This window comes from Cardiocondyla obscurior, linkage group LG11 (assembly GCF_019399895.1).
Source record: "Cardiocondyla obscurior isolate alpha-2009 linkage group LG11, Cobs3.1, whole genome shotgun sequence".
NCBI classification, from domain to species: domain Eukaryota; kingdom Metazoa; phylum Arthropoda; class Insecta; order Hymenoptera; family Formicidae; genus Cardiocondyla; species Cardiocondyla obscurior.
In genome coordinates, this window is record NC_091874.1 from 5,483,082 (window position 1) to 5,498,018 (window position 14,937).

Here is a 14,937-nt window from a genome sequence, read left to right on the forward strand (position 1 = left end):
GAAAAGAAAAAGCGATATTCAGTAAAAGCCCGCATTGACTTTCAACGCTCGTGAACCTTCTTTCTCTTATATTCTAGCACTCTCGGAAGAAGAAATCTTGCAGTAGGGTTTATAAAAGCGCTGGATACACCGGATGTATCAAAAGTTGCATAACGATTTCTTTTGAGCTCATAGTTGATTTTCCTTTAACAAATATTTGTTCGATTCCTTTCCCGCGTTTTAACGTTAAACTTGAGACAGTCTTGTAACGAATTGCAACATCAAAGTAAGTGCTTGTAGCGTATTGGCAGAGCAAATATTCGACTCTTGATACATCGACGTTTCGAACGTTTCATTCCTGATTGCTACAATTGCCCGACAAAGGAACGATCGCCAAGATAAACGCTTGATTTCCACGTTGAATATGAATTCGCGCGAATTAATTCCGATTGAACATTCGGAATGTTGGAAGCCACGGGTATCCGGAGCCGGTCGTAATTTCGGATTAAACGCGGGACCACGCCGCGGGAACGGTTTCCGCGGGGAAAATAAAATTCTTTCCTGACGCTGAAAAAACGCGTAATTAAACGCAACCCGATTACAGTTGCGTAAACTTCGTCGTTTCGTTCGTACAGCCTCGCGTTAGAAATGAGATCTGCATGATTCACCAGAGGATCAGAGGCGCTTAAGAATCAAAATCCCCTTGGAATATTTTAAAGCGCGGTGCGCGCGCGATATACGCGAGATCAATTGAGCAAAGTCTGCAAACGTAGTATCGAGTAAACGCGTACATTTCCACCAACATGGCCCCCTTCAAATATTGAGAAATTTACAAGCATACTCAAACATCTTCGCCAGTCACGTCGGGGCTGGTCTGCCAGTGTTGTGTCAGTTAACTTTGACCACATGACCGTAACAGCGTTCCGAGATGAACGCCGTTACTGGTAAGCAAGTATGCGCTGGTACTGATATGGCCGTACTGTTACAGTTAGTTTAGTATTTTGGAGGTCAACGAAGTTAGGCAATATGAGCTTGATTACTCCGTTTTAATAACCGACATGATTTTCTCATTTACGTGTTGACAATTAATATGTAACAACACTAATGCGTTACTTGAATTTCATTAAAGCGTGTATTAAAATAAATTTATTTCTAAATAATTCAGTACTTTATTAAATCTCTCGGCAAAAAGACTCCATCGCTCAAAAGATAAGTAGCACTGCTTCCGACAATTCATTTTCTTTGCACGTAATATTTAATAGTTTTTCTCAGACACGCGAGCTAATGTGAGATACACAAAGAATCGTATCACGATCGCCAGAATTCTCCTTTTTCTTCTGTAATTCAGTTGCCTTCGTCGAAGAACGAATAAGAAAATGTTTGGCAAAATTTTATAAAGTACTGTGTCTTAGTTTAAGTACGCCGGTTATTAATTTCTAATTCGGTATGCATACGTTAGTTAGAAGTAATATATTCGATAAGGAGAATACGGCAAACTGTACGTAAATTACATTTGGTTAAAAATGTGGAGTAATTTTACGTATGACACAAGTTGACCCAGGCACGGTCGGTTAATTGCCTACTTAAATTCAGGAAGTTAAGAAAGAAGAATTTTTGAAAGGACGGAGATGCAATCCCGATTAAACTTCCGAGTCTGCGGCGATATTACCGGAGTATAATTGAATTTCTCTGTTCGTATTTCCCTTCCTCCAGCCTTTCACCCCCTTTCCCCGTCTCGTTCTAGTTCCCGGCCACGTCCGGTCATTAGTATAAGCAGCGATTCCGATTACAAGGGCCCTTAATTACAATATAATTTAGAGATCTTTTTTTATTCAACCTCCCGCGCTGTACTCTTTTTCTCTCTCTTCCTAACTGTTTCTCCACCGTGAATGAAGTTACACTTTTGCCGATCTGCTACGAAAAATTAAACACTTAATTGTCTACCACGCAACACGTACATCGACATACGCCACATCAGATATTATATATTATTTACAAAAAGAAAGTTATATATCAAAAGTCTTTTCTTATTTTTTTTTTTTTTACGGCGAAGCAGATGGAGCGCGTTTTATCGACCGTGGCTGGCGAATCGATAACTTCCGAACAACGCGACGAGCCGACAATCTTTATCTCGCGCGATTGACGAGTGACGCTTTTACGCGGGCGATCTACGCCAGCGAAACTTCCAATCTCGAATTTCGAGATAACGACGCGAGTATTTCCCCGGGGTATACCCTCGGCGCGCCAGCAATCTCACCCGATCGAGAGACACCGGTACGTCCCGCGACGCGTTTCCAGCAAATCGAGTTCTCCCTGTACCGAGGACAGCCGGCCGTTGTTCGTCTTGACGGAAAGTATGACTCGAGCTCCGTTTTGCGTCGTCGGTTTAAATTGATCTTGAAAATCGCGCGGAAGCAAAACCGATCGCGTCTAGATGAATTGAGCCGTTCGAAGGAGAGACACGAATCTAAATGAAAGACGGGGTCTCGCACTATATTGCGGGAAGAAAGCAGCGGAGAGTTCTTTATTACAAAAGTTTGATATATCGCATGCTGTATAAAACGATTAATAAACGGTACTCTGTGCATTTTTGCTGTCTATATAATGTAATTAAAGTTGCGAAGAGCAATTTATATTATTATATGACAAGAGAAGCCTTCGTATAACGCGAGGAGCTTTTAGTCTGCAATAGATTGAGATTAATGAGTCCCATCGAGTTGCAATAACGTTGCATAACGATTAATTTCCCGATAATATGTTCCTCCGATGGTAACGCATTAATGTAATATTGATTTGCAACGTTGTCATTGTAAATTCGCTGCATTTACAGTACGATTATGTCCGAATGATAATGCGTGACACGAGTGTGTGTAAAATGTGGCAAACGTCATTATAATTTAAACGAATTAGATTTAATTTTGCTGCATTTCTCCAATTGCTCAATTTTACGGCTAATTTATATAAATCTTGTTAACAAAAATTAATAAAATTTAATCGCTTTATACAACTGCTACGATTTGCAGAAAAGAAAAAGAGAAAAAAAAAACAAGAAAAAAAATAGTACACGAGAGGTGGACAAGTATTTTCGTTGCCGATAGCGTAGAAATAATATTAGGAATCAACCCGAACGATCGATAGATTGTATGTGAAGGTGGTGATGGTTTGAGGGACGCGCGGATGGACCATAGATGGTCGAAGGTTAAGTGAAATTGAAGTTCGAATCGTTGATGAAAACTGATGTGGGACACAAGCGGACTGCCGACCCCTTAAGCAATAGTTCTGCTCTCTTTTTTAATCTTGGGACGGGGGGATGAGGGGGGAAAAACGAAGGGAAAAGTCGACGACGGCGATTTAGAGAACGAGTCTGTACCGATTGCCATCCCGAGCTTGCAGGCTTCACGACGGCCGGTCGTATGCGGTTAATCCTATCACGGTGCCGCGCTGTTATAGGACAGCGAAGTATCCGGCTAAATAAATTGCCGCGGCCGAAGAGAACGACAAACGCGCGGGAGCTTTTCCATTGAGAGAGATGATTTATGATCAGCGGTCTTGCGCGCCGCTTTTCTACTTACGGCTTGCGGAAAATCTCGACGGCTCGAAGTGGAGCGGATAGAAGCGAATAAAGTATTCGGAGGATAAGGTCGATCGAAACTGCCAGTCGATGTATCGGCAAAGACGGGAGATGATAAATACGGGGTTGAATTTAAAAACTGGCAGCATTGACGCTGACTTCCAAGATCGCTAATCGTTTTCACTAATGCAGCGGATCCGCCGCCGCATTAATACGCGTATTACCACGACGGGAAAAATTCTCTTTCCCTCACTTGTCAGTCAGAATAATACGACTTTTTGTGGAACTTTGTTTTATATTATTTGAACGAAAATAAAAAAGAGAAAAAAGAAAAAGTAACGAAGGAGCATCTTTTACAATTGTACTAAAATGTAGGAAATTGTGATTGATTTCCAAACCTATCCGTAATCGTTACACGAGACCAGAATTCCGTTCGACGGTTCTTGATAGAATTTTCTCAGTTGTACGTCAGGACGCTTTCCGGCGGAAACGGTAAGGGCAAGGCTATTTTTCAGCAGCGTCGGAGCCGCTGTATCTGGCTGCCGCCGGTTAATTCCGTGAAATATCGGTGCCTGCACCTTTCCTGATAATGGAGACCTCGACAGACTGCCCCGGTACAAGCAATTTTTCATTTTGCCGTTGACGCCTTCTCTCTCTCCATTATGACTCGTTTCGATTCGTCGATTATTTCCCGTGTGCGATACGCGAGTTTTTTTTTTCCCCTCTTTTTTTTTTTTTTTTGTCATGTCCGGTGCACCAAAAAATGAGAACGGCGTTTCGACACGCCGTAAAAACGTTTTAGGCCGGACAATTTTCACACTAACAATGGTAACTCGATGAGCATCTTTTAATACTAAAATGAACAATTTATTCACGCAACAATTTTTACTTCTTGCATGCAGTGATTGTAATTATGATCTCTATATTATTGTCAATATTTTAATAATTATATATATAACTATATTATCAAGTTTATATTCAATTTCCATTGTAATAATTAACCTATAATTACTACATGTTGCTCTTACTGTTTTCTCTCTTTGTAATTATAGATTATTGTCTATTACACGTTTTTAAGTCGTTTAATTAATCGAAATTGTAAACTGAAAAGCTGTCTATTCCTTTCTACTGAAATGGCTATTTCTCATCCTTCTTACTTCAACTTCAAGTGTCTGCCATTAAAAGGAAAAGAATCTGGGGCATTCGGTATATAATATATCACGTACCTAACGCGCACGGTATCATATCACTTTGCGGCTGATAGGTAACGCGAGAAGCGCTATTTTCACGAACGCGCCTCGAAAAAGGCTTTCATCGCGACTCACACATTCTTACGTCAACCCTCATCGAAAATCATTGGGGGGATTTTTGCAGCAGGAAATTGCGATTTTGCGTTTGAACCTCGGCATAGAGGAAAACAGACAGGCGCATGCAAATTGCCAAGCCGGGATAACGCCGCGTAGACCCGAAATTGAAATGTGCAGTGGCACTTAATCCGAATGAACAAGAATTGGTCCCTATTGTTTTTTTTTTTTTTTTTTTATCTTAAACAAACGATTGTACAGTGTGCCTCTGACAATCGGTTTAACCGTTCTCGAAATTTCATGCGACAAATTGAAAGTAAAAGATCTACGTAGCTCAATAATTTATATTAATGTTATGAGATTCTTACGCAATACTTAAGAAGAATAGTTGTATTGTACGCCCATAACTTGCACAATTATTTTGTAAAAATTACAAAAAAAAATTTAATTTATAATTTTGATTTAAAATAAGTTGCTGCTATTTATTTATATATTTCGGATTAATTAAGTAATACCATTCGCTCATGACGTAAGCTTTGCCGGGGGCAGCTTACAAAATTCGTATCGTAAATGCAATACCGATATTCGGCGATCGGCCGTAATGATGCTATCGTCCTTTTCACGTCTCTCAAACAACCGTCAGACAAATCGATAGCTCTGTGAATCTCCACCGGGCCGTAAATTGATTTCGGTAAGGGGTTCACGCAACAATGGCTACATCGCATCCCCGATATCTCGCGAAATGTTGCGTTCTATTAAATCGTGCCTGACGATTGACCCTATATCCCGGAGGTTCGTTGTAAGGACCGACTGTTCTTCCCGATAGTGTAAAATATAGGTCGCACTGATTAAGACTTCGCGCGATCTTTATGAGCGAACCCGCCTCTCAATTCCCCGCCCGATGTCGCCGTTTTGTATCACGTGCCGTGTAAAAAGGGGAAACCAGGCTGCGTTCTCAGGCTGAAATTCGAGACACGTAGAACGGGGAGGCATCTGTGCATTTGCACGTAGATCTGTGATACTTCATACGAATGATGCGAAAAGAGAGGAGAAAAATATCCTCGCGCGCGGACGAAATGCATTTTTCCTCGAGCGGAGGGCAAACTAAAATATATCAGACACGATAGTTACAATGACAAACTAGTCGTTTACACAATAAAATAAATCAGATTGTTTTAAATTTATACGAACGTTTAGACAAAGATGAAACACGTATAAACGTTCTTGATAAAATTAATTTGATAAACGTTTATTAATTCAGCTTTAATTTGTCGCCCGTGATATTCTCAGCGTATTGAAATTATGTGTCTCGCTTTGAGAAAATTTTTTTAAGCCTTCGTTGCAGAGCGTGCCTATACATTGCATGCAGTAAACTGTATATAACTCGAGTAATATCTGTCAAGTGGCCGCTAATATTTACACGAAAGATTGGTTAGCTCGGACGATGATTGCGCGAACATAAAGCAACGCGATTTCATTCATATTGTTCATCATTCCCTTTGTACGAACAAACAGACTTCTGTTTGGTTTACGTCAAATGTCCAACGAAGTTTCACGTCCGCGTGGTAGAGAGATCGGCCTGGTAAACTGTTCACCAAGGCAGCTTTCGGTTGGATTATTAATGCAATTCGCGTCTCCCCGGAGGGCTGTACGGGCGAGAGCTTGGCGACGCATTCGAGATCGTGAAATATCTCACCGATACGGTGACGGTCAATGCAATCAAAGCTGTCTTTGCACGAGCTCGTATCACTGGAAAATTGAGCAGCGTGAAAAGGTCGACTTATCATCGCTCGTTCGTGGAAATACAAAAATCGAATGAAATTTAAACAAGACTTAAAACAAAAATTTATAACTTTCAAGTTTATATTGCAAAAGTGTCATATAATTAAAGACTTGTTCAAAAAAAATAAAATATAATTACATCTTATTTCTATTTACTTTTATAATATTAAGTTTATTAATAAAAGTTTTAATGTCGCGGAGAAAATTTTTTAAATTTTTTAATTCTTTTTTTTTTATTCGAGTCCGGTTTAAATTGCATTTTTCTTACAATGCACAATAATTCCCTTATATCAACTTAGTATCTCGAGGTAGCGATCTATACTTTTTGACTTAACCGTAACTTGCGAGCTCGAAAGATAGTTCACGAGAATCAAAAGGAAGCCGATAGCAAAATAATCTCGGTGCACCACAGTCATCTACGATGACTTAGTACCACCGGATTCTCCCCTCGACTTCGGGAAACTTGACCACTCGCGCTTAGTTTACTTCGCAATCCCACGTGGCCGGTGCGACCCTCGACAGTAAACGGGTTGCTATCGACCACGGATATCTATATATCTCCGTTATATCGAGCTAGCATCCGCTGGTTCTTCAATTTAGAAACTTTACTGAGCCATCCAATTTCACAAATATAAGATTAGGCGATAGTATAAGATAACTCGATAACGACGGACATAATTCATTATAGCTGTAATTCAGTATATCAAGATATTGATTTTTGTTATTAATTTAAATGAAACAGAAATTGTTTTTTAAATTAATTTGTAATTTTAGATGTGCAATTAATCAACGTAAAATATATATATGTGTATAAATTAAAATTATTAAAATTAATATTTGCTGGCAAATAACCATTTTTTTGTATATTTTGTTTACTAAATCACGAATGGGAGAATAAAAGAAACGACAAAATGCTACTTTTATATTATTAACTAGCTGCAAAGCCAGATTATCGACGTGCCTTCAGCCTTCAAGCTTAGCGGATTGAAATAAGAGCCTGTGCGATAATCCAATCCGATTTCGCTTTGATCCAAATAATTCCTACATCCGAGTGGAAGTTGCGCCGGTTATCGAAAATATCACTTTTATTTATGTAGCTTCTATTTTATCCTCGATTGCGCATCAAGCATTTTCAGAGAGAGAGAGACTAGCGAGTTAATTAGGTCCAAGTAAGACCTGTATCTGGCTATGTACGAGATGCTGTTAACCGCATTAAAATGCACATTCTTACACACACACACACAAGTACAGAGAAAAAAAACTACAATATAAAAAAAGAAAAAAAAAAAAAAGACGGCTTGGTATCGAATCGGAAGTACAAAGTAAGCTCGACCGCCGCAGCGCCCAGAACCACTAATGTGCTCGCTCGCAGCGCGGACGGCAACTTCGAGGTGACCTTGGCCACGAAGGCCACGATCTACCATCAAGGATTGGTCGAGTGGAAGCCGCCGGCCATATATAAGTCATCCTGTGAGATCGACGTGGAGTACTTCCCATTCGACGAGCAGACCTGCGTCCTCAAGTTCGGTTCGTGGACCTATGACGGCTTCAAGGTAAATTCGCATGGTAGCCGTTAAGTCGTGTCCCTTTCCCCGACTCGACCCCCTCAAGCCCCCGAACGATTAATTGAGCCCTTAATTAGCCAGCCGAATGTCCGAGACGCGGATCCGACACGGGCTGCCGTACGGGATGCGTCTCCGGGACGGCGATCAAGTAGATCCTAAGCGTAGATTAGATCACAGACGATTGGCTCGTCGCGTGGGTCTCCGACGATCGAAAGGGAGAATACGAGTTTCGAAAACGACCCCCCAGAAGACGGATGCTGCCATATAGCCCAAGACGATACGGTCGTATTTTATTGTTCGGGCCATCGTGGATTATGCGACAAAAATAATCGAATTTTTTCACAATAAGTAGAGAAATCGACAAAATTTTTTTTTTACAAAAATTTTGCTTTTAAAATAAAGGGTCAATCTTTATCTTTATTAAAGTTTAAGTCCATTGTCGTTACCAGTGTCTCTTTTTCTTCCCTCGAGCGAAATTGAAGCACGAATCTACAACACTTCCGAAGCTATCGATCTCACGATTCTACCAACGTATCGGTTTCCGTTTCGAAGTCTCTTCCGGACAATCGGAAAGAACGTTTCTTAAAGCAATAAAAGTACCGCGATAACCGTGCGAACGTGAGCGAGATTTACTTTACCGATTCATACAATGTCGAATGTCGAAGAGGGTAAAAAAAAAAAAAAAAAAAAAAAAGGGCAGTGAAGTAGAGCGGGCGATCGAGAGAAAAAAGAAAAAATAAAGGCAAGAAAAGAGAGAGGATGGCAGCATCCGGAGACCTTCTCTTCGAGCCAATCGTGATCACGCTCGGCTCGTTTCTTCGGTGATTCCAGCGCCGACGGGAACTACGAGGTGACGCTGATGACCAAGGCCACGGTCTACTATTCGGGATTGGTCGTGTGGCAACCGCCGGCCGTATATAAATCCTCCTGCTCCATCGACGTTGAGTTCTTTCCGTACGACGTACAGACCTGTGTTTTGAAGTTAGGCTCCTGGACCTATGACGGCTTTAAGGTGCCGCATTACTACAACGCAACGAGCACGAGAATCCGCAGTCTCCAAGCATTTAGTCTCGAGAATACTTGCTCATCATCGGTCTACTCTAACGTTATCCTTTAGCTCGTTTTCCATTTTGTGTTCTCTTTGTCAAAGAATGCCTCCTTGACACCCGTAATCGTTCCTGCGATGCGCTAATCTTGGACGTCACGTGATATATTTACATATATTTATATTCATCCGTCAACGCATGTATACAGGGTGCGCCGGATACTCTGCATTTCCTGCAGTGTGTTTCTTTATCAATTTGGAGTTGATCTTATTAAGATAAAAAAATTTTTAATGGCATTTTCCGCACTTGTCTCTCATAAAAATTATTTTTCAAGCTGAATGAAAAATGAGCTGTCGTAATTTATTCGCACGATTAGTGTTCGCTTTTTTTTTCGACAATTTAAATTTCGTTAATGCACTTTGAAATGTTCGCAGAGATCAGCTCGAAATTGAGTCGAGAAATTCGTAGATAAAACAAGAATATGGGGCACCTGGGACACCCTATATATGTGTGCATATATTTGGATATTGTTACGTGGTGTGGACTGCAGTGTTTATTTTATTGACCATCATTCCATTGTACGACGCGTGGTCGGCTCATTTTCATATCGTACTACTTGAAATCGGCGGGCTTGCGAGTCACTTAAACGCATCCGTCAGTTGCGGCTCGTGTTTGCTGTCTAGGCGAGGATCGACGAGCTTATCCGATGTCCACTATGTCAGACTGTAATGGAGTGCACGTACGGGCGATTCGAGAGATTTACCGTTACATGTCGGATGGGATCGTACCGTCAACGTTTGTTAGACGATATATCTTGTTGCGCCGCAAATTAAATTCATAATTAGAAAGGCAGCAGTCGAGATAAAAAGACGTTTTAATAATCTTCATCTCTCCGACGTTGCAATATTTTATATGTTTTGTCATTTATACGTTATAAAAATTAAATATATATAAATCAATATCACGCAATTGTCTTTGCAATTGACTTTGCAATTGAAATTACAAAACTAATAGTTTTCTGGAGTAAACTGCTTAACCGAAAGAACACGAAGTCGTCTCATAATTAATTACTACCTTAAATTTCTCGATAATTAATACGGTTAATTTATTATTTGACCATGTTTTATTTTGATAAATTTGTTGCTCGATAATTTATATCTGTTAGCAAAAAATGTATTTAACTTGCCACGTAAAGACTTGCCGTATTTTATTTACTGCAAGGAACTCGTCAAATACGAAAAAATAAGAAGACATAATCTCCCCGATCCTCGCTTCGACAAAGAAAAAACCGATACCGGTAAAGGTCCAAAGGATACTTCGATCACGATACACACGTCGAATAGAGTGAATATCCGCTTCCGGTCAGTCGCGCCTCGTATTTTTTTTTATTTTATTTTATTTTTTTTTTTTTGCCATATACAATATGCACAGCAGCCGAATTTAAAGACCTCTAAAGCCACGATTACGAAACTGTTGTCGATACGCCGGTTATGGATTTCTAGCTGTTTGTTTCTCTAGCTTGTTCTCTTTTACAAAAACACAGGGCGTCACTACTCGACACACGTGGGAAAGGTATAAAATATCGCGACAAGAATCGGCACATCATGACACATGAAACGAGAGAGATATGTTAGCCACACGCACCCGGCTGTGCCAATACAGGAATATTGCGTTTCTTTTATACGTGTGCGACAATCAATGCAGGTATTGTCATCTCGCTCTACGTCCCTCCACTGATCGTCAACGATACATTTTCTAATATACAAAGACAAAATAGAGGAAAAATTGCCGTTTCTTATATAAATAGTTTATGCAATTTTTTTTATGCGTAATTTAACAAGCATCCATCTATCATGAATTTATTTTAATAATTATGTCCTGCTTTAAAACTTTTATTAATTATTATTTATTCAAAAGTTACATAAATTAATTTTAATTAAATCACTTTCTAAAATTCGCGTTTTGTTCTTTGAAATTTTATCGTATAATAATATTTAAGCAAATAAAATATATACTTTTGCAAAGAATCGTAATTAAAATGTACACCAAAGAAAGAAGTTCGTAATAATTCCGATGCAAAATAGACCGAGTTAAAGATTTTCTTCGATATCCGCTATTTAGTTTGACATTCTATTAAACGAGTATTCAAACGAGCGGTCTGTTATTTTATCAATCGTATCACATGGGCTCGATTGCGAATTTGACCAGCGCTGATCCGAACTGAGCGCGCAATTAAACGCGTCGACAACGCAATTTGCTCGTCTAGACCGAGCCCGCGGGAAAAGTAGGACGATCGAGACACGATCGATACGAGAAAGAGTCACCAGCCGCGCGCCGCAGTGCTTTTCAAATTTCTCCTGTGCGATTAAAACCCTCGTGTCTCCCGCGAAGGAAACACGTAAACGGTATTCCCCCTTTCTCAGGAGCAATTTACCGCATTCTATTGTAATCTTAAAAGTTGCCTAGCAGAATAAATTTAGTACCTTTCATTTTTTTTCTCTTTTTTTTTTTCTTTTAATCGGCCGTAGCGGAAACGGCGCTTTTACCAGCTATTTTCGAAAAGACATTACCACATAACATTATGCATGAGCTCTTATGCGATGTTGGTCAAAATTGATGTTAAGTTTTGATATCAATCGAGAAAATTATATTGTTATTTCTGGTTCCAAATAATTTTAACTAATGCACCCTTCAGTGTTCGGACATAAATAGATGTTTTTTTACAACTATCTTCTGACACGTCACGTTCTCAATCACTTGATACAAGAAGCATGACTAATGAACCCACCTACACGAGATATCTCACACGTTTCTAACTTTGCTGTGTGCTTTCAATTTTGACAGGCTCAACGGATTTACGATGTAATTGTCGCGCCGGATAGTCCCCATGCTCACGCATAATACGACCGTGTGTTATTTAACGTACCCGTCCCTTTTGATCTGCAACTCATCCGTAAGTTCCGCCCGTTCCTACGCTCACGTCGTTAAAACTTTCCGTCGCGGAATTTTCGTGCTTTTTCCGGTGGACACATCGCTCGTTAGTCCCACAAATCGGATTATACAAGCTTCGCGCTAACTAAAGCGCGCCGCGCTCCGCAAGACAAATCGCCGCATTGTACCTCGCGGACCGACAAAACGACGTTACGGATATCTCTTTGACGACAGCACTCGATCGATTCTAATTCGCACCGTCTCCTCAATTAGAATCCTTAGAAGAAAGATTTTTACCATTCAATTAATTGTAATTTGAACGACACTCGCTCGCGAAAAATCAATTCGAGCAATTGCGTAAAAAACTGTGAAGAAGAAATGTACAAAAAAAAAAAAGAAAAAATGAAAAATAGAATAAAAAAAAGAAAAAGAAAGCTCGCGAACGTGCGCGATACGTCGTGCCTCATTCGCCCGACGATTCCCAGTCGTGCATCGCGAGATAATACGACTTTTCGCGTATCGTCTCTCCGTGTTCCTCCTGCCGGCGTGCTTTATTGCTACGATAAAGGATGGATCAATATTCCGGTGCACGTACGCGGCTTCTGTGCGCTCATTCCCGTGCATATCTATGCCGCTCGAGTCGGCGTCGTCTCTTTTCCGATGTCATCAGATGGTACATAAAATGAAGCTCGAGTCGCGCGAAAAGGAGATCGGCTTGCGGCTGGCGATTTGACGGTTTGATAGGCCGCGAGCGACGGCATTGTGATTGTCGTAAATCAAGCCGCTGCCGGTTACACTTTCTTATCGTAGCTCGCAGTAGAACGAGATTTGTTTCGCGCGACGTTCGCTCGACACGCACGCGGCCGTTCACCTAACGATTAACGAACTTTATTCAATAAATGAGGTGCTCGCGTAATTATGCGACGACGCACGGCGCCGAGCAATTTACGCGTTGAATAAATAAAACGATTGCGAGAGGTCAGTGTGCTCCCTCATTCGCGTGACCTATCAGCGAATAATTTGGTTGTTCGTTCCTATAATAACGCTTTTAATAATGCACCGCAATATCGGCACATTCGATAATGATTAGAATATACAGGGCTTCTCGCGTCTACGAACAGGAAATCTTGTTCGCTATAAAAATATACAGATCACGAAAAATGTCACGTTAGATATGTATATAGTGTACTTAATTTATTTTTAAAATAAATAGATAAAGTACAAATTAAATGTTCTAATTTGCTTATCTTGCCATTAATAAAATTTAATTGTTTCGCTTAATTAATTTGCATAAGCTGGTTTCGTGTGTTCATAAAAAAAAAAGAGAAAAATATATTTAGGTACATCGCGTTTCACCTGACCAGTCAAATATCGCGACCGAACGATTGCCGGTGGTTCCGATATTTATCCGCTCTACTGCGACGTCGATTGTCCGTGGAAACGCCACGGCTCCTACGCGAGTTATTGTCAGGTTAGCCATCCGAGACGAATATACGCGAATTTCGGTACGAACAGACGATAATAATTCAATTTCCTGAATTTCTGCAAAGTTCCCGTTCCACGTTCGGACACCGCTCGCTTTCCCCTTTCTCTTTCTCTTTCTCTCTCTCTCTCTCTCTTTCTCTCTCTCTCGATCGAAGTAGCAGATCGGATGTGGAAATCGATACAGCTCTGTCCGAGACTACAATACAATTTCATACCTGCGCGACTAATATATCAGTAAAGAGGGAAAGCCATAATTATTTCGGAAAAATATACTTTATCCTCTAAGAACTCGAGATTATATTGTTGCTTTTATAATAATTAATCAAATGAATTAAACGCATTGATATTCGCGTTAAACACGCGAAAAGTCAGACGTAAATTAATATTATAGAAAGACGCACGGTAATATTTGCAAAGGCATCTTGACCGTCGTTGCAGTATGGCCTAAGTTACCGTATTGTTCGCAGGATTTGTACTCAAAGTTTCGTTGGTCAAGACCTGGCTAAATTGAAGCGCAATGACCTTTAACGTGTACCGATGTGAATTAACGCAGCTAAGCGGAATTTGCAATAAATCTTATCAAACGGTGAAAGCAAGAAAACGGATGAAAAAATTATACCTCGATTTTATTATTATGCAACCCATATTTTTCTGAAACACCACTATTTGCATAATATTGTGCGTTTAGTAAGTAAGAAAAAATATACATTTTTATTAATAATGCTTAATTGATATCTCCATTTAACTATGTCATAGAAAAAGCGGCTATAAAAGAATATGGAAAATTTTAAATGATGCCCAGCGAGATTAAAACCGTCTAATCCGTTAATCTTATTTAACACGCCCGTTGCAACTTCGTAATCAACGGCATGTGATAACGCACTTTGTCTCGCAACGAAAAATTATATTTCTAGTGACATAACGCGTGATAACAGCGTTCACAATGTCGGGGTCGATGTCGGTATCAAATTGGTAACTGAAGCGAAGTTATATGCTTCATACGCGTCACTAATAAAGACCTTTCACAATAATTCCTTTTCCAATACGCGACGCCACCACTCGCCTCAGATCCGATTATATCTGAAAGTTCGATATGTTCGAAATAAAATGGAAAATATCCAGATTATTACGTGTATCTTTTACATATTTTCCTGGTAAATTCACATGCGATTTTCTTAACACTACGCTGATAATAGCTTTCTTTTTAATAATTAAAAAATTAATAAATAACATTATTTCTTAAAATTGCAGCTTACAGCATTTATTGTAAAAAA

At 39.9% G+C, this 14,937-nt stretch overlaps 1 protein-coding gene across 4 annotated transcripts in view; it reads left to right on the plus strand.

Annotated features, from left to right (window-relative positions):
• Nucleotides 1–14,937, plus strand: part of Nachralpha4 (nicotinic acetylcholine receptor alpha4) — a 119,140-nt gene that overhangs the window by 61,355 nt on the left and 42,848 nt on the right. For 3 of the 4 annotated variants that reach the window (XM_070663483.1, XM_070663487.1, XM_070663486.1), the window contains exon 5: nucleotides 8,009–8,189. In XM_070663483.1, the coding sequence (XP_070519584.1) occupies nucleotides 8,009–8,189 (181 nt within the window). Of the gene's footprint in view, nucleotides 1–8,008; nucleotides 8,190–9,032; nucleotides 9,214–14,937 lie in introns of all 4 variants that reach the window. The other variant, XM_070663485.1, reaches the window with a different exon arrangement.